Raw genomic sequence first — 25,203 nt, 5'->3', positions numbered from 1 at the left:
CACTTTGATTAACCCCCCATGCATACGGTCATTTTTGCACACCAAACATGAGAACTGCTTTAATATCATTTCTTCTGAGGTACACAGACAGCTGGGAGATGGCTATGGCCTAAGAAGTAGACAATTAATAAACAAAATAAGAGTAACGGTCCTGGGCAGTTTCCTCTGTCTTACAGAGAAGGGCAGTGTGGCAACTGGAGGCTGGGTTATTATAAAATAGACAAAGCTGCCATGGTCTGTGAGCAGTATAATGTCTGCACTATTCATAAGATTAATTTTAAGAGTACATCACTACATTTTAAGAGTACATTTTACTACATTTGTTGACTTTGTAGTAACTCATCATAAGCTACTGATTTTCCAGCATTGATCCTCAGAATATTATGTGCAGAGTGTTCAAAATTAGTGAACTATTCATACAAGCCAATTGCTTGTAAAAAGCAGAATTGAGACTATTCAGGAGAATTTGCCTTTTTAAGAAAGAATTTTTTATCTATCCACAAACTAAATCTGTCACCACAACAAAAGAAATACTGCTTGATCTCCCAGGCCAAGCCGCATCTGTTAATGGCCTCATTCTGTCCCATGGGCACCAATGACAACTCTGTACTATGCAGGCAAAAACTGTCTGAACATGCTTTCCCAGGCCAGGCTATGCTGTTTTACAGTTATGACCAGTTTGGTTCCTTATCCACTGTGAGGATTTCTGAAAGAGAAGTGCAGGTGCAAAGCAGGTGTGTACCTTGAAACCCAGCTGCTGTGTATGGAAAGGCTCTTCCTACACTCTCACTGAACTGCAGAAGTCTAAATTTGAGCTCCGTTTGCCTTATAAACATAATAATTACCTATTCAGTAATTAGTGCTACATAATTTCTTTAAGTAAGAGAGTTATTGTCCACATTTGAAAACACATCTTTTTGGATAAGCAAGGAGCAGATTTTTTTCCTTACACAGGAAATACATACCTTTCATTGGTAGTTAGGGAAGACTACATTAAAGGAAAGGTTATAAGTCAACAAAAGCAAGAAAGTAAAATTAGGAATTGTCAGAATTTGGGTCATTTATGCCAATTTAATTTTTCTATTTTGTGGATGTCCAATACAATGCAAATCTTAATTAAATCATCATAGATATATTTTTATTGTAAATGATCTTACCTCACTTAACACATTTTATGAACAGCTAGCTCAATACTTCATTTCTCCTTGTCACTCAGACCCTGCTCCTAGGACAGAATATTAATTTCCTCATGAGGTTTACAAAGATGCTCATTGCTGTAATGTGCAGGAGCTGCACAAACATTGACTAATTTATTCTATGTTATAAGGGAATGATACAACTCTCAGAATGCAAATGATGTTCTGATACATGCAGAGATTACATTCAGAAGTATTCATACATTATAGGCATCCAACTTGAGGTGCTTATGAGTTCATTTTTCAGAACACTTGAGGTTATACACTACTTTATAAGCTCAGTGTTCAGCTCCCTGTGGCTGAGCATGCAGCACTTGTGCAAATCAGACCACAAGGTCTCAAGACAAGAACCCAGAATGCAAGGGGAAAACAAAGAGCGTGACAAGTTTGTTAAAGTGATTCACTTTGTGTCAAAAAGGGTTTCAGTGTTTGAGAGCAGAGATAAATCTCAGCTACACAGCACAGCCTTCACAGCAAAAGCAATCCTTTTATTCTTGCTAGCATGTGCTTCACTCTTCCCATTGTCTTCTGTTTTCTGCAAATCAAGTTTCTATTCCCTGGCTGTGATAACCAGAAACCCCCCAAAATCTGTCCTTTCTGTTGAAACTGAGGTGACAATATAATAAGAATCGGTATACATCTATCCAGTTCAGAACTGCAAATATATAAAAGGATCATAGTAAGATTGCAAAGAAGGGCTTTAATAAAATTTTTTCTAAATGTTGAGTGTTTTTTTCTGAAAATTTTGTAATACTTTTTGACCATTACATGTATGTGTGTAAATGTATACGTATTTACCTTCTAGGTTAAAAAAATTATATATTCCATTATGTAGCATCACACTAACACCTGCTTGAGTCATTAAGAAAGCTTTAACTTTTAGATCCATGATGAACACTTATTTTTGCTAGCAGAGAAACAGACCAAATTGCCATCCTCTGTATGAAGGGACATATCATGCATGTTGACAATTTTGTCTCAGCATGGGAATGTTTAGGGTCTGAAACATCAGGTCCACACTGATCCTCAGGCTTCATTTCCCTTCCAAGGCACCTCACCTAACCTGTTTCATGACCTGATCTGCCATTCAACCTCTCCCACTCCATGTCCTAAACGTTATCCTATCCGTCCTGTTGTGCCTGCTCACTCTTCCTACCCCACATCCAGCGATTTCTGCCCCAGTTCTTTTTTGCCAGACACATTCAATCCACCCCGGCTCAGCTGGTCTCATGCTCAGCATCACAACCTTTACCATATCTGGCAAGAAGAAGGAATTCTCCACATAGGTTGAACCAATAAGAAGAGTTGGGGGTTTTATTTTGTACATGTATGATGCACTACTTAAAAATCACGTGGATGTTTTTGTAACAGATTCCTCCTAGTGGAAGGACCTAGGACCTGGTAATATCTTTGTTTATTTCCCCCATGATGCACTATAACCTTTTTTTGCTTTTGGCCTTTCGCACTAAGGATTGTATACTAGGTGGTGTGAGGAAGTATTTGGAGTCTTATAAGTTATGTGGAGAGAGTACTCCCTAAACCTTACAGGTTAAATGTCTATTAAATTACTGTCAAGCCTAGCAGGTTCCTTTCAGATTCCTTTTCATAACGCCAGCCTCTCTACAACAGTGAGATTTCTATACCTCTTTTGACTTTACAGCTAATATTGAAACCGATGCAGAGGTACATTTAATGTATCAGTGAAATATAAACATTTCTAGAGTTAAATCATTCACATTGGATGGACACAAAGTCACAAAAAGAACTGGTTAAGCAAAAATGCAAAGAATGGCTTCTTAAATTGAAAGGTAAAAGAAAAAAGGGAATTTTCTAAGTTTGACTATTACAAGGATTGAGGGATAAGTTTAGCTGTAATGAGGTATCTCAAGTGTATATTTAAATCTGAAGTGTGCCAACTACTCTGACAAGGCAGAAGGCACTAGGGAGAATGCAGTTGACTCAGGGATACTTCAAGGGAAAGGAGCAACTCAGATCATCCCTCTGTAATACCTGGCTGTGCCTCAGAGGCATCAGTACTTGCAGAGCCTTACAAGTACTGGCAAGTGGCATAAGTCAACCTGATAGAGCAGTTACAACACAGAACCTACCAGGAAGGATATTCAAGGAGTAATTTTGGAAGCCTAAATATTTCATATGTGTTTTCACTGTCTGTATAACATTTGTTGAGCACAGTGCAAAGTATCCTGTACAGTATTTCTCCTGCTTTTCTGGTTTTTGGTTTATGTTTTTTTAAGAAAGTCTCTCCTGGCTTTTCAACTGTACACGTTGCCTATATATCATATTATATTATTTATTGGAATACATTAAGGCAAGTAAAGCAGAGATTTCCACCTTATATTCCGCCTATCTAAGTGTATTAGTTTCATCCTTCACTGTTTCATTAACACATTTTCGTTCAGCTTTGGGCCTGGTTTGTAAAATTTTAACTACGTGACTCATCATTCAGGAGCCTTTTGAAGTCCCATATCAGAAGTAGGAGAGGGGGGAAATCCCCAACTTTAACAAGTATCCTGTCATCATCTTTAATCAGTTTTAACAGCCTGGAAATCTTGCTGCTGACAGCAAGTTCTATTAAGAAAGGAAAAGCATGCATAGGGAAATGGATCACAGCAGAACTCTGGAGCTTCATGACACAAGTGTAACGGTACAGTTAGAGCTGAGATTTAGCTGGTTTTTTCTTCTTTACAAATGTTTGAGTAAGTTTCAAATGAGCTAATACGGGAAAATTAGGAATCAGCTCTGCACTCTTATGTCCCCTGGGAACTTTGCACTGATTTAATTCAGTCAAAAAATATTCAAATACTGAAAATAGCACATTCTCTTAGTGACAGAACAAATTGTTCACAAAATTTATCTAAATTACTAATTAATACAAAACATATTAGAAATAATTATTGGATTTAAACTAATTAGGACACTGGGAGTCAATGCTTCTGCTCCCTCTTTCTCTGTTTCCTAAGCTCTGAGGACTTGGAATTTTAGCTATGAGCAAGTGAAATTCCAGATTTATTTCAGAATTACCACCCATGTATCTGAAAGACTGTAGATAGACAACATGAGTCACTACCTTTACCTACTTTGAATCACAATTATATTCAATGGAGATGCCTCATGAATCAGCTATTGTATGACAGCTCTTATATAGTGGGGCATTTTTTTTGGTAGAAAGCTCTCATGACAAATTTTATATCACTCAAACCAATGTCTTTCTTCAGACTTTTAATCTACAGTGGCTATGCTTATGCTGCTGTCAAAGAAATGACTGCAGCTTATGTAGTCATCAAATGCCAGTGATACAGTAAGTAGCTTCAGTTCCATGGCAGTAGAAGAGGTGTTAGAAGCATGCAACTGCTATTGTGGTTATCAGTTTTTATTACAGCCCTCACTGAATTCCTTGGCTCTACGTACGTGCAACAGAAGCCTGCTCAACTGTGCTTGCAGACCTAGTCTCATATTTGACTGCAGTATAGATGTGCTTCAAGTTATTGTATTAGATGTATTACATTTGTTCACTTACTTTCTCATTCCTTACATATGCTAAAATTTGAGGAGAGAGAACATGACATAGGCAGCATAGGATGGCAAAGTGAAAGCTTTTGTGTAACTTCTCTTGTCAGGGAAACCTTCAGGCACAGCTGTCATTGCACAGAAGATAGATTAAAAACATTCTTTTGTGATTAAACCAATGACCCTAGAGCTGGTCAGCTTAAGTCAAGATCACCACCAGAGTATGACAGAATATCATGGGGACAATTTGTGCTCACGTGTGCCAGATCAATTTTGCATAGACAGCTTACAGAAGTAAACTGTTTTATCTGACATGATTCCCACTTTACTTCAGTTTTTTTATTCTGATGGGATCATCTGCGCTAGTAAAGTTGACTTCCAGGGAAGTCTTAAGGAAAAGAAATGGATACTAAGCATAGTTTTCTTGAAGTAATTGCTTACTTTTCCAGTGAAATTGGATTCAGCTTAATCTAAATCAGAAGGTTCAGCAACCAGAGTACATAAAAGCATTACTCAGCCTATTACTTCTGCCAAAGACCAAATTCTCAGGAAACCAACAACTTACCTATCCAGGGGCTTAGACATGGCTGAAGGTGCAGCTATGGACTTGGAAACCCATGAAGCTTCTCAGTTAATTTGGTGCCTAATTCACTAGTGAGAGCCTGGGTAGGAGTCTCTCTGTGTTGTGTTTAATATTGAAATTCAGGACTCTTCTGAAGATTTACATTAAACAGACTTTATATTTGAAGTCAGCAATAGAAGTTTACTGCTGTAACAAGTGTTTTCAAAGAGTTTCAGAAGGAGAAAGGTAAGCTATGCCCTTCCTTGGGAGAGTTCCTTTCAGATTCCCTTTTGCCTTAGTGAAGACAGCCTGGAGCTGGCACTGGTAAGGGTCTTCACTGTCTGTACCACTGACTCTTTCTGGGGCTTCTGGGGACAGTGGGCAAAGCACTGCTGTGGTTGGGACAGCCCTAGGAAGCACACTTTCTGAGGAGCAAGAGATGGGTATAGCCTGGAAGATCTTCAGGCTATACCTCAACTTTGAGCTGTTGTAACCCTGCAGTGCTGTAGAAAGACTCCATGCACTTCTCTCCTTTCTTTAGCTACTTGTTCCTGTTTCCCCTCTAGCACCTCTTCCCTTCTGATGGAAAAAGCAAAACATGCCAGAGAGCTGACCTACACTTAACACCAGTAAAGAAAACCGTTGCTTTTCAGCTGGATCTATTCTGGTTTGACAGTTTACCAAAGTGTTGAATTGATGCTTGTACTGGTGAAAATGAAGGAACAGCACAGGGACTGAAGGAGCAGCTGAGCTAAGGGACTATTGCTTATGCTGGCTTGAGAATCAACTGAATTCAGCCCGAGGGTGAAGCTACACAAGACACTGAACTGACAAGTTTGTAGCTAGCAACAGCTGAAGTCTTGCAGTTCCTCCTTTCCCCTCCACCTCCACACTGCTGTTCATGACCGTGCAGTCCCAGTCCCTCCCTTGTGCTGGCCCTGCCAATCGTTGGGAACCTCACAGACTGGGTTCAGCTCACCAGTTTAGTATAAAAGTCTCCCACTTTTTACTAGGTTGGTTTTCTGATAGATTAGGATTGGAAACGGCTTACTGAAGGGTCCAGTTAACTGCTGTCAGAATTGGTGGGGAGGATATGGAAAAGTATTCAGCCAGGGAAAAGAACAGTGAGAACAGGGAGAAATGCAAGCCACCCCCTTCTGCTGGTCTTGAGCTGTGAAGCTGGTTCCAGACAACCTGTGTACCTTCACTCTTCAGACTTCAGGATTTAGCTCAAACTACTACTACTTCACTGGGAACCTTGTGTTAGTAAGGATAGAAGCTGCTCTAAAGCCTTGATCTTCCCAAATAATGAGTATTTGCATGTACTGTAGCTTGAGCTCTTAAATATATGTTTAAAGATAAATCAGAGCATGAGTTCAGTTAAATCTTAGGATAAAGTGTCTTGCTGATGAGGTGTTTCTTTCTTTAATTATGAGTTCTATACCTCTACTTAAAAAAAACCCCTTTAATATAGTCTAAAATGTTAATTTACATTGGAAAAGATATAGAAACAGTCAACATATGTTGCATTTCTTTGGAAATTAAAGCAGAGCTTGCATTACTGAATAGCAGTGCTGAACCTGAGGGGTAAGAAATCTTGTAAAGTTGCACTTCAGACACAAATTTCCTACTTAATTTTTCAGATGCTTACCCTCACTTGCTTCTTATGTATAAAATGGAGAGCATGAAGTACAAAGGTGAGTCATCAATATATGGATGCCCAGTTCTCCAACCACAGATAATAGATAAAAGTGTTATTATTTATATCAATCCATTTTCAATTTGTTACAGTCTGCTTGTAAGCTTAGCTAATGTGAGTGTAACCTTGGGTACAGGTTTTGTTTACCTTCTCTTTTAAGACACGACAAAGAATTATAATATTCCAGGCTTGACTAGAAAAGATGAAGCTTTTTAAGTATTTGTTTAATTAGTATTCCCCAGTAGACATGTATTTCACTCTTTTGTGAGAAAAAAACAAAGATAACTTCAGCCTGTTAAAATCCATTACTGACAACACAACCAAGATGTTCCAGATACAAGCAATACCAGGTAAAACATAATATTTATCCATTCATGAGGGAGTGTGGGGGAAGGAACAGGGGTATTTTTTTGTTGGTAATTTACTTCATGGCTTTGAAAATTCTTTTTATTCCTGTTATGTTGAGAACATGGGAAAAAACAACTGTGAAGCATCAGAGACAATTTACGATAATTTAGGGTCAAGGTCATAAATACAGGTCTTGACAAAGTTACATGTAAGTGTGAAGGAGATTTCTTTGGAACCTGTGGGTCACAGGACCAAGGAAATTTCTACCATCCTTGCTTCTCCCCGTTAAAGAGATGTAACTAAATATAACTTGGCCATTACAAATATTTTTTTAATCACCATTGATTCTGCTTGTCTACTGCAGAAATAACAACAATTGGTATTTCGTTTCTTCACTTATGCATAGTCTAATTGACTTGCATCATGGTTATAATTTTGACAGCATTTTCTCCAAGTTTCCTATTCTTGATAACTTCCAAAACCTCAGAAAATCCAGTCAGTAGTCCTAAATTTGCAAAAAGACATGGAGACCTCTACAGTTTTTACAGAAATACCATCTGGTGTTTTGACACCAAGAAAATTCTGTTTTGTAATATGACAGGTTTTAAAACCAACTGCAAAAAAGAAAAAAAAAAGATAATAAATGAGACTTACCACAACTATATAACGAGGCCTAAATTGGATGGTTCCAAACAAACCCAAAATGACAACTATTATTTGTAGGAAATTGCCAAGGATAGGAGCCCATTGGAAACCAAGGAAGTCAAAGATCTGCCTCTCTAATGCTGCCAGCTGTAAGAAAACACATAAACAGAACATCCACTTTTTAATTATGGGTGAAAACACTTGACATTTTCTTTTTTGCACCAGCTTTCACCAGAGAACAGTATAGCAAAATTCTGAAACTGTAGTTCCTGGTTGTAGCCTTTGTCAGCATTGTCAGGACACTGACATCTGAAGACAGCTACTAGTCAACATACAGTTCTTCTAATAAAAAAGCACTTTGAAAAAACTTCAATAAAATATTTGTAAAACCACATATAGTACAAAAATACTTCTACAAATAAAATATAGAAAAATTTTATTTTATTCTTGTATTCTGGAAACTCCAAGACTTGACAAATTTCATTTAATTAAAAATTTGTCTTAAACAGAAGCTCACCTAGATTGAGCAAAGCTATTGAAACCTTGCTGTTGTTACTAAAATGTCATCATGCTCCTTCTCTGCCCCATATCTTTGTTTTTTTAGATTTAGTCTCAACTACACTTGATTGCAAGTTCCTCAATCTGTTCCTAAAGGCCCAAAAGAGCAGAGCAGGCTCAGAAGAGTACCAAATGTGGTACTGGGTATGATCCCAGGAGTTCCTAAATGTAGGAATTAGGGAAGACTGCTGGGATCTCCTCACTACCTGAGGCACAGACATAGACTCAGGGAGTGAAAGGCTGGAGAAAATGTTAAAAGACCTCAGAGCAAGCTGCTTCAAAACCAACAGCCAAGTGAGCTATCTGTGCTCTACCAAAAGCTGGTAGGTTACTTCGGGCAACTATAAATCAGAAAGAAATGGTGGCAACCTAATAGCTCTCTTCCCACTGTCCTCATGGCATTTTGGGTCTGGATTTAGAGAGCTGTGGAAAAGGAGGAAGCTATGAAGCATCAACCCTCACCCTTGCATCAGCATGTGGTTCTTAGGTAATTTTGCATTTCTAAACATTAGACAAAAAAGGGATAAAAAAATCCAGATAAAAATTCTTCTGCAAACACATTTGCTACTCATTTTTGACAATACAGTCTATTGTTCTAAATATACAAAATCAACTTTCTCAGCATCACATTTGTTGAAGTCTAAACTTTGTTCACTATTTTTGCAGCTGCAGCAAGACATTCCTAAGCAACTAAAAAGAATCCTACAGAGAAATAACTGAGTTTCTGTGCTTGCTAGAATTTATTAGCATCTAGTTGATTTTACTACATTGTTACAAACCCTAAAATTTACCAAAATATGCATTTAAAATATTTATAACTTAGACAGATGGAGGAAGCATGGCTCTATGAATACCAACTAAAGTATTATCATATGTGGTATTTTACATAAACCATTTCATTTAACACATAATGACCAGATTCAATCTTTACCTCCAAGATGGGGCTAGGTGTCACTGAGAGCAGAATCCATCTTTTCTGTACAAAAATCCTCCCTTAACCACACTTGAAAACCATATTCTCTCTGCTGAGGTTAATAAATATGATAAATCTAAACAATGAAATGAACGAAAGGTGAATCATCAAGTCGGTGCAGCTGCTCTGCAATCAGTGAAGTGACTTTTATCAGCTAAACATCTGGCCCAGTATACATAAATGAAAAATTATTATGCAGCAGACAATGTTAATGTGATATTATCCTCTTGGCCACATAAGATGTTCCTATCTTAACAGAAATTCTTATCCTTTTTATGTCATAGGTAAGGGAGAATCTCAGACCACACGAGAATGTCAGGTGAATGTCTTCACCTTCTAGTAGACTCACGAGCATCACAATAATGGTCTAGTTGGGACTTCACAAGGGACACCTCAGAACCATTTGCTTTTCCTACCACTCTCTAGTGAGCTCTCTCAGGTGACCCCACATTTGGGAATAACCTTGCCTGCAACTTCCTTAAACCACAGGATACATCACCCAGTACAGTACAAGGGTGCCCCAAATCTCACGTGCAAGATGGTAAATAAAGAGTTTTGAAAACTCTTTGGCACAGGCAGAACTTACAGTTTATGGTCTAACAACAACATACTAAGAGTCCTGTCCTGTATCACATAAGAAAACATTTATGACATCCATGACCAGAGCCAGAGCCTGTTTCATTCCCACCACTACAAGTAGAGATCTAGGGTCAGCTAAATTGCTAAAAAATTCACCATTTTTCAGAGACAATGTGTCTTCACCCTGGAGTCCTGATGTTGCCTAGTGAGCTGAGGTTGGAGCTGTCAAATCAGACTAGAATTTGCTTAGCAGCCATCTCTGACGTGACAGTCACTGAAACTCTCGTGTAGCCTAGGTCTTCACCTGCACCAGTAACTTGTGTCCCATCACACTCCCAGCACTGAAGCCAGATGGCTTAGGATTGCCTCCACTAAAACCTCCTTGGCTCTGAAACAGGGTAGCTGTGTGCAAACAATATACCTACTACTCCAAATGATCCCTGGCTATGGGTGAACTGTCTGGGAAGACTGCTGGTCACAATAAGCCTGGTTAACCTGATAGAAAATTCTAATGGCTCACTAGCATCCACAATGCTACTGCCTGGCTTCTTCCCCAGGCACATATGAATGTGCTGGTGTAGGGAGCATAGGGTTTGCCCAGAGTAGGTATTCAGGAGATTCCCTTCAAACTCCTGGTTCACTGTAAGAGATGAATGCCCTTAGGCATTTTATGTAGCACTGAAATATCGAGAGCTATCTGAAAGACAAAGCCTGAAGCACAGATATGAATGCTGCAGCACAGGTATGAATGAAACTATTTAGTATGTGTCCCTTCTTAAACTGGCCCTTCAGAGAAATTTTCAGAGCCATGTAAATGCCTAAAAGACACAGTACCACAACATAAATGAACACAACCACTGCACTTTGCCAACAGACCCAAGTTAAAAGGCTTATTATTCAGTTCATCCCTAAACTGGATCAGATACAAAGTTTGCCTTCACGTGCACCTCCTTGATATCTGCCAATCAGGTTCTGAATAAATCTAGTAGACAGGTCTGGAGTCCCACAAAATAGTACAGTGGCCACAGTATTTGCCAAAGATGATAGTACACATGCGTATATCCACCATAGGTACGGTTACACATAAAAAAGTAATTAGTCTTTCTATGGATTACTCTGGTAAAGACACCCACCACAACCACAGAGAAATAAGGTTCAATTTCCTCTCCTGCTGCCTACTGAGGTATTCATTCCTCTCCTTCCACTTCCCATCCATTAGGATACCAAGGGAGAGAGCTATTCCTTGAAGCTGTGTCACAGGCAGAAAACAAGAATTTGCATTTAGTGAGTCAGAAAGAGAGCATAAGCAGAAACATGAGTCTAGAGCCTATTGCTTATGGCACTTATCCAGAATTGGGAGCACTGCTTGTGTTTCTTGTCTGCAGGGCTCGCTCTTTATTTTTATACACAGTGACAGCATGAAACCACTGAAGGAGCCCTGGAAGCAGGATGCCAAACATGCAGTAGCATTCCTTCCCCACTAACAAGTGCTCTCACTATCAGACTATGCAGTGACCTGCACAGCTAAGTTTCATTTATATTGCTCTTGTTGCCAACACAGAGTAATTTGTCTCATCCCTAAAGCCCACATAATACATTAGTGGGGAGGGGGGGACGGGGCTGGAGTATAAAGAAAATAAAGAAGTAGGAGGCATGTCTATCCTGCTCAAAGTGCTACTTTCTTCTAAATTATAACACCTTCTTGCAGGCAATGCAGGTAGAAGTAAAAAACCTAATAATTCATGATCGTGTCAGAGGGAACACATTAAGTTCTGTTTTCTTTATACCATGAGCAATATGCATTGAATAGAGAAAACACCTGAGTACTGCTGTTCTTATGTCTAGTATTTCACCCAACAGAGTCCCCAAGCAGCAGTGAAAGCCACAGATTTTTTTAGCTCTGTGCAATTGAATAAAGGCAGTCCCTAACAGTCTATGATTCAGGTAATTCATTGCACAGAAATCATGAGAATAAACAGAAGGAAACAGGTAGCTGTGCACAATTATAGGCTGGTTTTACACATATATGAAAAACCAGTACTATCTCTGTTTGCACAAAATCTCAGTAGCCAACATTGGCCACCAGACTAACCTATGCCACATGGTGCAGTTGGAAAGCAGCAGACGCTGACAGATGGTTTCACTTGGAGTTATGTGCATGTGAGTACTTTGAAATGTTTCACCAAAAACATTTTGATGATTAAGAGGCTGTTTTTCTCAAAGAGAAATTTTTCCACGTGAATTTCTGCTTTCATCACTATTTTCATATTCTCCTGAAAACAGCCAAAAAAATCAGAACTCTGAAGGGAAAGCAGAGGTTGGCACCTCTACTACTCATGATAACTAAGACAACAAAGTTTAGGAGTGTCCACAATAAATTGTCGTTTGATACTTTTTAAAATAATTACCATAAAAGTGGAATGAAAACCCAAACCTTTCTTATAAATAAAAGAAGAGGGTTTGGTTTGGGCAACTTAAATACTGGGTGTCTGGTTTCCAGTTGAGTAAAATATTTCATGAGAACTTGTAAAAACCTATCAAAGATGATAGGAAATAACTTTTTCTTATCATAACAACACTTGGAAAAGGAGACATGATATTTCTTACTACTGCTGGCAAGGGAGCGCTTTGTTATTTAGTCATCATCATCACCGACAACCTTGTAATGTAAAGTGCAACTCAGGAGACTAGGACTAACAGTAAAATGCTCTACTGAGACTGTATCAGTTCACTTAATGAAGATGTGCCACACTTGTCTTGTTCTTTTACCTCTATTTTGTTAAGTCTTTCACAGCCCACTTCCCACAGAGTGCAAGGAGAAGGTACGAAGCTGCAAGATGGGACTCCATTCAAGTGCCTCGGGCTGAACTTTCTCTCATGGCCATGCCCAAGCCCTCTTGTGATAAAAGCAGCAAAGAGTTCAGGTGAACTAATCTGTTAGAATTTTGAGCTTCTCTACCTAGATGGATCAACCACATGTGCAGCACATTTGGAACATTCTGAACAGAAAGAAATAGGGCAAGCTATAACCTTAATGAACCATATGCAGTTTATAGTAAAGGAATAACAAAATAAAAGGCAGCAATCAGCAATGCTGCATAGGATCTACGGAAACAAATCACCAAGATGGTCCTAGTCAACAGAGAGATCCAAAAACATTTTTAAAAGCAGGCTTCAACAAGTGTGCCCTATGGAGTAAACCCCTCCTTTAAATGCTCATGTTGTATTACACTTCAAAATAAATATCAGAAGCTGTCTGAGTGATGAGACACCACAGCAGAGTTACAAAGTCAACTTTTCAAAATAAGTGTTAAAACTCAATTTTCTCTTCTGTCAGAAACATCACAGATAACAGTCACTTTTATATTTTAATGGAAAAGCTTTTATAAATGACATATTAGTTTGAGACTTATAAATAGATCTACATCCATAGCAGAAGGAGTCATTGGATCAAGACAAAGTGTTTTCATATGTAAGAGATCATTTCATACAAGAAAAAAACTAAAAGTGGCTTGATATAAACAGAAGAACAAAAAATTGCTTAATAGAGAACTAAAAGGTTAATGATATAGCTGCAAATTTGATACCCTATAAATTACTAAATTTACAAAGCTGGGAAGTATAATTTACTCTGCATTGGATATTAAAAAGTTGCTTCAACCTGTCATGTAAAACAATCCATAGAAATTATAACCAGAGAAGTATCCATACCATACCTAACAAACTTACATTCAAGGAATCTGACAAAAATCATAAAATTAAATACCTATTAGCTGCAGAGCTGTAAAACTATATAGCTTTGAAACCTTTTTTGAAATAAAAATGATTAAAAAATCTAGGGGAAAAAAAAGAGGAACATTATTATGACTCCCCAAATAGACATTGTTACTGTTTGAAATGGACTCAGCTTTCAAAAATGAAAATAGTATACAAAAAAAAAAAGTGAACCAAAAAATTACAGTCCAGAGCATTCGTTTTCTAAATTTAAGCCAGGAATTATCTGAAACATTTGAATTATTCCTGTAAGACTGAGTTGGTCGATGATGCTGATAATTATCATTAGATGTTCATCATCACAGCTCATCATCCATACTAAGTGCTGCATCTAAGAATAAAGATGTTTTCTCCAAACTTCTCGGCTTCATCTTGTGGTCATAAATTTAACTTGTGCCTTTGGGAAGAGTTTCCTGAACATGATGAATCTCTGAGGACTGTTGTTCCAATGGGCTGTGCTGAATTACAGACATTTCAGTGCAGTTTGGTAGATGCAACTGTTAAAAATTGAACTGATTCCCAAGCCTCCTTCAGGAAACCCCACCAGGTTTAAGTCCCCTCTGTTCTGAAGGCCCAGGATACCTTTGCTAAACTCAGCAGCGCACTCACCTTTCCCTCACAACCTATCCCTCCATTCCATCCCACCCCATCCTATCCTTTCTTCTTACTTTCCTGCCCTTTTTTCTTCCTTCATTTTTGCCCACATTGGTGCACACTCCCAAAAAGCTACACACCAACACAAGGAAGAGGGCAATGGTGAGGCACAAGAGGAGCAGTGGGAGCCTCTTACGCCACCTAGTAGCCAGAATATTCAGCTGACAGAGAAGACCTTGGATCAAGATGATTTTTAGCCCTAGCCACATTTGACTTAAAGTCTGTCTTCACATTCCAGCACTCTTAGGCATGTATTTGGCTTTTTCTTGACAGATGTTCCACTGAGAAAACATTTTCGTAAAACCTTGGGGCAAATACTCGATGTTCGCATCATACTTTTATATTATTTTGGAGAATACTCACTTTTTAATTTAAGGGGAAAAGACATCAAAAAGCTTCCAAACTACTCTAAATAAAACCCCAGCACTGGAGAATAAAAGATTGACTTACCACATGCTAAAATCCAGGATTTCTAATAGAAGACTAACAAATGATGAAAGAAGAAGGTTAAAATAAATAAGTAAGTAAATAAATAAGTTGCATCAAAGACCAACTGTTAATGCATAAACTGCTTTATACAGATTTTATACTCCTGCTGTGATTTCAGAATTTTACTGACAGGCTTGACTTCAGTAAAAAGGAAGATAAGATTAACATGAGAGAAATGCCAGGTTTTCAAAGTAGGGGAGAACATTTACATCTGAAGTGGAAGGGTGGTGTCAGATGATAGCTCCTGGTGGAAGAACCTGTTCCTCAGCTAAAGATCACAGCCTCATCTGTAACTTACCATCTTTCAATGGTGGCTTCATAACCAAAGATGAGTGTAGTCTGTGTCAAAATGAAATGTTAAAAATTGATATAAATCTCTTCTTTATATCTTTGGTGACAGTTAAAGCAATCATCTGACTAAAGAGGAAACTCCCATTAGATTTTTAATGATCTGAATTCACTTGTCTAGGTGAAATACTAGCTTTTGGGTGATTTTAAGGTGGTAATCCCTTATAGCAGCTCACTAAATACATTTATAAAATTATGTGTCATGGAAGTTATTGAATGTTAAGGAAGATTCTGAGTAAATCATTAATATTTATAGTAAGTTCAGTTTAATTGAGCAAAAGAGAAACTGTTATCTTTCTGACAAGTAATTGTCAAAGAAGAAAAAAACCCCAGATGATCTAATATCAAAAGTGCCTTTGCAGTGTTGGTCAGATAAGCAATTGACTGTCACCAGAGTAACCTCATGGGAGGCCCATGCTGGAGCAGGGTCCTGGCAGGGACCTGCTGACCCGTGGACAGAGGAGCCTACACTGGAGCAGGCTGTTCTTGAAGGACTGCACCCTGGACAAAAGTGACCCATGTTGCAGCAGTTCATGGAGAACTGTTGCCTGTGGGATGGACTCATGTTGGAGGAGTTCATGGAGAACTATCTCCCCTGGGAGGGACCCCACGGGGATCAGCTGAAGGACTCCTCTCCCTGAGCAGCAGCAGAAACAACCTGTGATGAACTGACCATAATCCTCATTCCTGTCTCCCTGCACTGGTTGGGGGGAGGGAGGGGTGTGTGGAAGATGTTTTTTAGGATTTATTTTACTTCTCATTATCCTGCTCTGATTTTGTTAGTAATAAATTTAATCAATATCGCCACTTCGAGTCTATTTCACCAGTGATGGTAATTGTTAGTGATGTCTGCTCAACTCATGAACCCTTCATTATATTTTCTCTCCTCTCTCCAGTTCCAGAGAGGAGTGATAGAGCAGCTTTGGTGAGTGCCTAGTGTTCAGCCAGGGTCAACCCACTACAGATGTTCAGAAAGCTTTTGAGTGATGGATTTGATATGACATTGTTATATACTTTCAACAAACTAAGCCTAAGCCTTCAGTTTTGGCCATGCAAAACTCACGTGAAGTCAAAAGAAGCCATGACTACATCGAGGCTGCAGGAGTTGGCTCAGAAAGGCAACAGTACATTATTTAAGAATCTTATCAGCATGAAAAGAAGAGTCTGTTAATATTTATTCTGCAGGGTTGCCTGACTGCAGTGATATAAAAGGTGGCATCAAATAGTCCCACTTCCCAGCACACTACGGGTGCCAGTGTGATATACCCGGGGCTGATGGCTACATCTACCAGACAGACACTGTAAAAATGCAGTTACAGTCTATGGGTAGCCATGATAGAGAAAAGCCAGCTATTGTAATAAAACCCCTAGTGCCAACTCGTTACAGCACAGTGATTTAAGATTGAATTTCAACCCTCCAATGAAGCTGTAACTGATCCCAAAACACTAAAGTCAAGCCCCTTGGCTGGTTGACCTATACAATCCTGCAAACAGTTGGAATGAACATCCTTCTAAATGGCATTTAAGACTCCCTTGGATTTTTCACTTAAATGCCAGCACACAGACAGCAAAAGAGAGTGTAAGAGATGGTTACAGGTTAAAGATCTTTAAAGATTTCCATCTTACTATGAATGACAAAGTCCATGTTAAAAGACACTAGAGCAAAAGGAAAAGCAAATTACAATTTGTCTTCTTTGTAATTATATCAAGCTACATAAGCAGTGGCTTTAATCCAAAAGAAATCTTTTATTTGCCACAGCATTATAACCCTTCATATCTTCAAATACTAAATTCTCATCATTGTAAAGTTGGGGTTTTTTTCATTTATTTGCACATTTGAACATATCCAGTAAATCTATGTATCTTCACAGCCTTCCTCAATGCTCAAATTTAAGAAATAGTGGAGTAAAGTACTTACTAACTTAATAGTCAGAAATGAACACGTTTACTACTACTTTGAATTCCCAGGGCAAAGTAGGCAAGGTAAGGAGGTAACAGATGATGCCAGCACTTGATAACAGTGAAGCTGAAAGCCCTAGATTCCTCCTAGATTCTGATGATTATGGTATCCAGCCAAAAGAAAAAAAAAAGATGACAAAGAGAGAAAAAGAAAAAGCTAGGACCATTTGCTGCAGGATCTGTACCCAACCCACTGACAGCATGAAGAGACAGATTGTGAGAGAAGAGAGGCTGAGATGGGCACCCAGACTGCCAGGTGTGAGATGAATTGAAATACGTGTAAGGTAAAGAGGTAAAACAATATTTAGAGCCTCTAGGAGATGAATGGCATGCTCCTTGTGGCCAAAGAACAACTGTCTACTCTTATAAAGTGCATCCATTTTATGACTTTAAAGCCCTATAAACCCCTTGCTGGCTCCAAATGCAGGCTCCGAAAGAAGACAGAAACTAAACCAGATGGAGCTGTCCTTCTATGACTAAGGAAGATACAAACTCAGAGTTCACAAGGACCTGGACAAGCTGGACATTTAGTTCAAGGTCCAAGTTTAACAAACTGAAATGGTTTGATATTAGGTTTGGCATGAAACATCTAACGGTTCAAACTGATTAATGTCAGATCTTGTGAAACATAAGGTTTCCCACAGGATGGTGCATCTTCTATTAGAGTTTAGTTTGTAGTTCCAAAGAGGCAATGTATCTTCAATCACCACCTCTCTTCAGGCAAAACAAAGTATTAAGCCAAGGCAGTCAAGTAATAAAAATCATGTGCTGGCTGTTACCCCTACTTTGAGACACAGCACAGAGTCTATTTCCACAGCAGGGAGGAGTTCAGATGTCTGCCTAGATAACTTTTCCATTTTTTTCCCCAGAAAACTTCCCTCCAGTCCCTCTCTCAAGTGCCAGCTATGCAAAAATAGAACGAGAGACTGCATCTGCTTAGATTCGACAGATGCACACGGGAAAAACAAGCAGTTTAGCACCGCCTCAGAAGGCTGAGGACATGTCTAAATAGGCCTCTTCATTGCAGTTCATTCACTTGCTGTCAAATGCCAATTTCAAGCACACTAGAAACAATCACGGATCCTTTGGCACCATCGTTGCATTGACAAGGTTGTATTGGTGTTGCCATTGCATTGAGGAGAAAATTCTCTGATACTGGATCATTTCATGCTGTCACATAAAATACAGAAAAATCCTTCTCTGTTTACAGCATAGCAACAATATCCCTCCACCCCCTGAGTAGTTTGGCCAAGAAGAAGGGTTGTGGTGAAGACAGAGGATGCATTTGCTACTTCCACATGTTGAAAAGACTGATTTTTTTTTTCTTTGATGAGATGAAAATATATTTAGTGAGTATCAAATTGATCTGAGTCTCTTCCATAGTCTTCATTACTGTTGTCTCTTTTTTCTCCCTTCAGAGCTCTAGCTCATCCCCACAAGCAGCACAGCTCACTCCTTTGAAACAAGTGAGGTGAGACTGTTCATAATGTTGTAACTGAGGCAGTCAATTTACACTGTTGGCAGGAAGGTAAACTGAAGCACCTGAACCAATTGAACCTAAATCAGCAACATCTAGAGCAGGTGTCCAAGCTCATTACTGAAAAATTATAAATACAAAGCTGCTCTTCATTCTTTCTTCTGTATAATGAAGAACTTCAAATGCTTCCAGCAGTTCTGTCTGCTGTGTGCTGAAATCCTGCAAACTCGCAAAACATAATACAGGCTCTGGACTGACACGTACCAGCTTTCATCTCCTAATTCCCACAGATCCAGGTAGGATGTGTCTCAACAATGTTTCTGTGTGGAATGCCCTTTGCACTAAATATTTTTTTCTCTTTCAAGTACCATAATTCAGTATCAAATACATGATCATGCACCCCAGACACATATACAGCATTCCATGAGCATCCTCTTGCCAGTTGCTATTAAAAAAAGTAGGACAACTGTTGTATTTTATTTTCTTTTTCTAACCTCTCCCAGTAAGGGAAAGAAAAAGATAGCACTGAATAGCAGCATGACAAATTATTTTGATCTTGTGTTATCGAAAGTAATTAATCAACAAAATTCATTGTGTGAATAACTCCCAATAGGGGGCTATACGGGCATTTATGTCTTATTTAGACATAAAAGAATGTTTTGATTAAAACTAATGGGAAGTCTGAGGTTATTCTCAAACATAGAAGAAGATAACTGTAGTTAGAGGTGGGTAACAACATAGCAATATCTTGCTTTAAATCTCGCTCCTTTACGTGTATGCTAATATCTGGTCATTCTCTTATAGAAACAAACCCCCCAAATTCACGTTATTTTCTGTGATTTTGTAGCCTCCTCACAGAATGGAGAATGGAATTCTCAAAGTAGATATATACACATATATATAACTACATGTAGGGTTTACTAGAAAGTTGTCAACAGAAGCACTTCTTCTGGAAAATAATTGTTACAGAGCTACAGGGGACTAAAAGATGCCCTTTGGGTCATCTAAACTTCTCAATACCAAAATCAATTCCACTCTCAATTCATTTTAAGAATTGCTTATGTTCTACCTAAACTGGCTTGATCCCTCTACGCTTTCTCCAATGCCGCTCCAAAACATCATCATTCAAACACTACTTGCTTCACCTTTAATTCATTTTTCCTGAACATGGCGGCCAGAGTTCTTCTAGATGTGCAGAGACAAACTCCCCTGTGTTCATTTTGCAGTGGAAATACCTAATCTCATTTGGAATCAAATAAAACCATTTTTACTTCTTCTTGGCACTAACTAGTAATTCATAGTTCATAAGAGAGAGGAATGAATTATGATCTGAATATAAAACAAGTATTTAGGGATGATACCTTTCAGGGTCATTTTGAAACTCTAAGGTAAAAATATAGAAGTGCAGAAGTTCTTTGTATGTGATATATTTTGAACTCTTTCATAAAATAAGTGTTCAAATTGTTTAATCCTAACTTTTTAGTTTGATTTTAACAGAACTTAATTCATCTCTCAGTGGTTTACTTCCATTTGTCTTGTTATTTCCATTTAGTCCTCCAAATTCTGTTTTTTCTCCATAGCAGTTGACCTTCAGTGTTTTAAAAAAGTTTATCTAGCCTTGTCCTTGCAAACCATAGAAGCAGTAATTATCTCTCTTTACCTTCACAATTCCTGCCACTCTCCACTAGCCCCACTGCTGGTATTTCAGTATGCACAACAAAAAGATGATAGCTAGTGATATTCAGTGCAGCTCTTCATTTGTCTCAGCAGTGTTCTCTCTATTTATCCCATCAGTCAAACCTTTTCCAGTAGCTCTTTTGTCCATTCCTAAGCGCAGCCAAGACATACCCATACTTGTCAATTGTCTCTCAAAAGGCTTAGAACAGAACAAACAAGTTAAGGAAAGCAGGGGTGCTACCAGAATGTCACAAAAGACACCAGTGCTGTTCAAAGGCTAGAGGTAATTATCCCTAATTATCTGGAGATGCTCAGCAAGACTGCACAAGCAAAAGGGAAGACAGAGATTGATCTGAAGTCATGGAGTATGATAGATTCCCATGGTACAAGATTTCTTCTTTGGATTTCAGAGTACTGATCCCAAAGATTTGCAAAATTCCCAAAACGTTTGTCAGTTTGTGTTAACTGTACATATGTAATGTTCCTATACAACTGAGGTAAGAGCACAATAGACAATTTGTATCACACTTCCGTGCTGTGCTTTTCTGAGCTGTAGCACAGTAATGTATCATCCAGACAATTTGGACTGCAGAGGCTGTGTACAGATAACAAAAATATCAGTCCTAGTGTTCTGTGCAAGTATGGTGGGTTCACCTTGGCTGAACGCCAGGTGCCCACCCAGCCACTCTATCCCTCCCCTTCCCAGCTGGACAGGGGAGAGAGTAAGGTGGGAAAAGAAAACAACACAAATCGTGGGTTGCGATAAGGCAGTTTGTATTTATGCAAAAGAGAAAGCAAAAGCAGCGTGTGCGCACACAAAGCAGAAGCCAGCAGTTAATCTCTACTTCCCATAAGCAGCGATGGTTGGCCACTTCTCTGAGAAGCAGGGCTCCAGCACACATAACAGTTGTCAGCAGGCAGCCATCAGAGACAATGAGTGCCTCCGGTCCTTCTCCTCGCCTCAGCTTTTATATCTGGGTTGACGTCATATGGTCTGGAATATCCCCATGGTCAGTGTGGGTCAGCTGGCCTACTTGTGTCCCCTCCCAGGATCTCGCCCTCAACTGAAGAAGGAATGTTACAGTGCTGTGCTCAGCAGTAGCCAAAACATGGGTGTGTTACCAACACCCCTCTAGCTACCAATGCAGAGCACAGCACTGTGAGGGCTACTATGGGGAAATAAATTCCGTCTCAGCCAGACCCACCACAGCAAGATAGACCTCAATCTGTTTCAGACATAATCCTTACTGTAACTGATGCTGTGCAAATACTTCCTGGCTATCATCCAAAACTGTGCAAACTGCCCCACAGGAAACATCGAGAGATTGGATAGTTTTACAAAGAGCAATGTTTACATTAATACATAGGTCCTACTTGAGTGCCTGTAGAGAATGGTTAAGGGTGGAAGGGACTTGAGGAGGTCACCTAGTCCAATTCCCCGGCTGAAGCAGGGCCACCTAGAGTCATTTCCCAAGGACCATGTCTAGATGACTATGGAGACTCCTCTCTGGTCAACCTGTGCCAGTGTTTGGTCACCCTCACAGTAAAAGCGTTTCCTTTTTCAGTGCCTTTCAGTATATAATTTCTAGTGAATTCAGCACATATACTATGACAGTCTCTTTGGAAAAGATATTTTCTTTGAGAAAATACAGGACACTCCAAGGCATGTTTCTGTCTTCAAAACTTGCTGGTTTTATTGTTGTGGCAGATCCGATATGACTTAATCAGGATCAAATTTATAAACTTGAGCAAATTAGTTTTCTTAAGGAGGACAGAAGGAGACAGTAATAAGTAAGAAGCTAGGACAAGTTTAGAGCAAAGGCCATGGAAAATCTGAGGGCAGTCATACCAGCATCAGAATCTGGAACCCTTGGTGTCAGCAGTAACCCCAGTGAAGTCAATGGGGTTGTTCAGGCTTGTATGAGCTACAGGATGATATAAATGGTAACTGTGCGAAATGGTAGAACTGTCAAATTTCACCCTCGGCTCTATGAGATAAAGGAAGATCTTTATAAAGTGACTGGAACTTCACAGCTCTATGCAATTTCCTCTATTAAATCATGATGTTAACTTAAGCAAAATGAATGTCAGATGAATCAGAACCTGATTAGAGATACTTGCAGTAAAAAGCGATTTAGGACCAACCAATCAATTGATCAGTGAATTGAATATAAAAATAAATGTACCCCAAGTATCTGCAGAGGACGACAGTACTGCTGGCTCCATGGTTGAACAAAATTACACTTAGGAATCAGAAATCTCCAGCATTTGCTGTCAGAACTATTGGGACTACAGGCCACAGGGAGACTTTTGGAAGATATCATCTAGAGAAATTTATTATAGAACTATTGAAGGTCATATTAATGACAGCACATGGAGTTGGAACACTGCAGTGCCACTCATCTCCTCTATGAGCAGGGCATTAAGCAAGCATTAGAATGTTTACTTTGCCTGCATTACTGCAAAAGACACAAATTGCATGCACATAGTTTGCAGTGCTAGAAAATATTCTCACCTGCCCAACAAGCATAAGGCTGGAAAGTATAAATCTACCAAATTTGACTTTACAAAATTCTATCTGATGCAAGACTTCCAAGAAGTAGTAATACTTATATGATGGCAGATTTTTATCCACTTTTTCCCTGTAGAAGTAGGGTTGTGGTCTTGAAATTTCAGTGGTAGGTCTTACTTTCACAATTAAGCCAAAAAAAAAAAAAAAAGGAAATTAATCAGAATATTCCAAACTCTTATTTGAGCACAATATTACTAAAAGTGATAAATTATGGTGACCAAAATTATGACTATCAAATAGGCCTATTTTATCTTTAATATTTGTGTGAAGGTCTTACTACTGTGAAAGTCATTCTTAAAAGTTAGTGAAAAGAACCTTGAAAAGACTGAGAGGATAAAAATGTTATTTGCCTTCCTTTCTTACTCACATTTTATCTACCCAAAATAGACGGATTAAGTACAAAATGTGAAGGGAAGCCTTTAAACCCAGAAAAAACCCTGCTGCAGACCTTCTGCCTCATTTATTTTTACTGTGCAAGTTGAGAAAGGGAAGACCATGGCGAGAAAATATAATGCTAGCTGTCATTGTGAATACCAGTAACCACATTAGGCAGTCACATACTTGTACATCCAGTGGATTTCAGTCACTGTAGGCTTTTTTATTCCAGCTTCATCTCCCTGGCTAGAGACACCTGTTTTCAGCAGGGCTAAGCAATCAGTCTATGACAGAGAGTTTTCAGACCCCAGGGAAGGCGTGCTGTAATCTTTTTTTTATCACTGCTGGAATAGGCATAAAGACAAGGCAAGTCTGCCTTATCTGATGCCATGGCAAGAAATGATAAACATGCATTATCTTGCAGGAGCTCCCGAAAATCCACTGTCAGAAGAGAAACCTTTTTAATCCAGCGATTCAGCAGATGGGAGTAATATGGAAGAAGCTGATACAATGAAAAGCTGCCATACTTTTCCATATGAGGCAAGATCTCCATGTCTTTTTTGTCTCATCTCCTTTGTAGCTTCAGAGTTGGAGAGGATGCAAATGTTTATTCCTGCTTCCACTTGAGCCATCACATCTCATTTCATCTTGCCATCTTCTTCACATATTCACACATCTCCTCTGGGACACGCTGCCCACTAAATCCAAGGTCTTCCTTTTACTGCTTCAGGATCAAAGTAACCCTTGTGTGTCTCCAACACACTCTTCTGTAAACTCTTAATCACGATTATTACTGCATTTTTGTGTCACCTGCGGTATATCTGGTGTACTAAGTATTTCTAATGGATTCCTAGAACCTGGAGTAAATCATACACACCTTAAGGTGTTGGTGGCTTTATGTTTGTCAAAATGTTTGGATTCCAAAAATAGACAGCAAATATATCACATAAGTTACGTTTTGCTATTTAATGCTCAACAAGGTGACAAACAGTTTACTTGTTCAGAAATATACCATAATACAGCCACTCTCACAAGTAAATTTATACCTTACAGATTTTTTATTCCTGGCCTTAATTAAGAGTTGACATCTATCTATTCTGATCTGGGGTTACTCTGGACACAAATATCAATGATGAATTTTAATGACATGCCTCTACTTTTACTGAAGAATCAAAGTGAACCATAGCACCCAGAAAAGATGCAGTTTATGTTGGGTTTAGTGCCCTTTGCACTCTGTCACGTCTCCATCCCTTATCCCTTACAAGAGAAATGTGGGGAACAAGAAGCTGTTTCATGCTCAAGAGTCAGCTGCATAGTATGTTAGGAAGGTATAAAATATTTCTTACTGTAATTATTTGGTAAAATTAATTAAATAACCTCTTTTGATTGTAAATGGGCAATGTATTAACACTGTCTGTTCATACAGTCTCTGACTGTCAAAATCCCCCCCAAAGTCCCTGAATGTTTCTAGCACTCTTTCTCTAAAAATCTGAGCACTAATGGATTATCTAAGTATTTGCTCTGATTCAGCATGGCCATGTTTATGTTCTTGAATGTTCTTGAATTCCTAGGGGTACTTTATTGCAATCTATTACTACTTCCAAGGCTATTGCAACCCGATAATATGAATAAAATATCAACCTTTATCTGCGTCTTATGACTACTTACAAAATACAGTGAGAGGCTGTCATCACTATTTTTATTCTCTGCTGTAAACTCATCATATCTCCTTCATTATAATGTATTCTTCTACAAAAGTGAGAAAACCGCTGTTCCAGCTGAAATACTGT

General features: G+C 38.8%; 1 protein-coding gene across 3 annotated transcripts in view; it reads right to left on the bottom strand.

The window, feature by feature from the left end:
* NKAIN3 (Na+/K+ transporting ATPase interacting 3) overlaps positions 1 to 25,203 on the bottom strand; it is a 358,213-nt gene that overhangs the window by 176,786 nt on the left and 156,224 nt on the right. For all 3 annotated transcript variants that reach the window (XM_017829652.1, XM_017829654.1, XM_017829653.1), the window contains exon 2: positions 7,988 to 8,125. In XM_017829652.1, the coding sequence (XP_017685141.1) occupies positions 7,988 to 8,125 (138 nt within the window). The remainder of the gene's footprint in view (positions 1 to 7,987; positions 8,126 to 25,203) is intronic.

The sequence above is a fragment of the Lepidothrix coronata genome, unplaced genomic scaffold (genome assembly GCF_001604755.1).
Source record: "Lepidothrix coronata isolate B3197 unplaced genomic scaffold, Lepidothrix_coronata-1.0 Scaffold166, whole genome shotgun sequence".
NCBI lineage: Eukaryota > Metazoa > Chordata > Aves > Passeriformes > Pipridae > Lepidothrix > Lepidothrix coronata.
The sequence above is the reverse complement of the archived record's forward strand: the minus strand, read 5'-3'. Positions and strand labels throughout refer to the sequence as shown.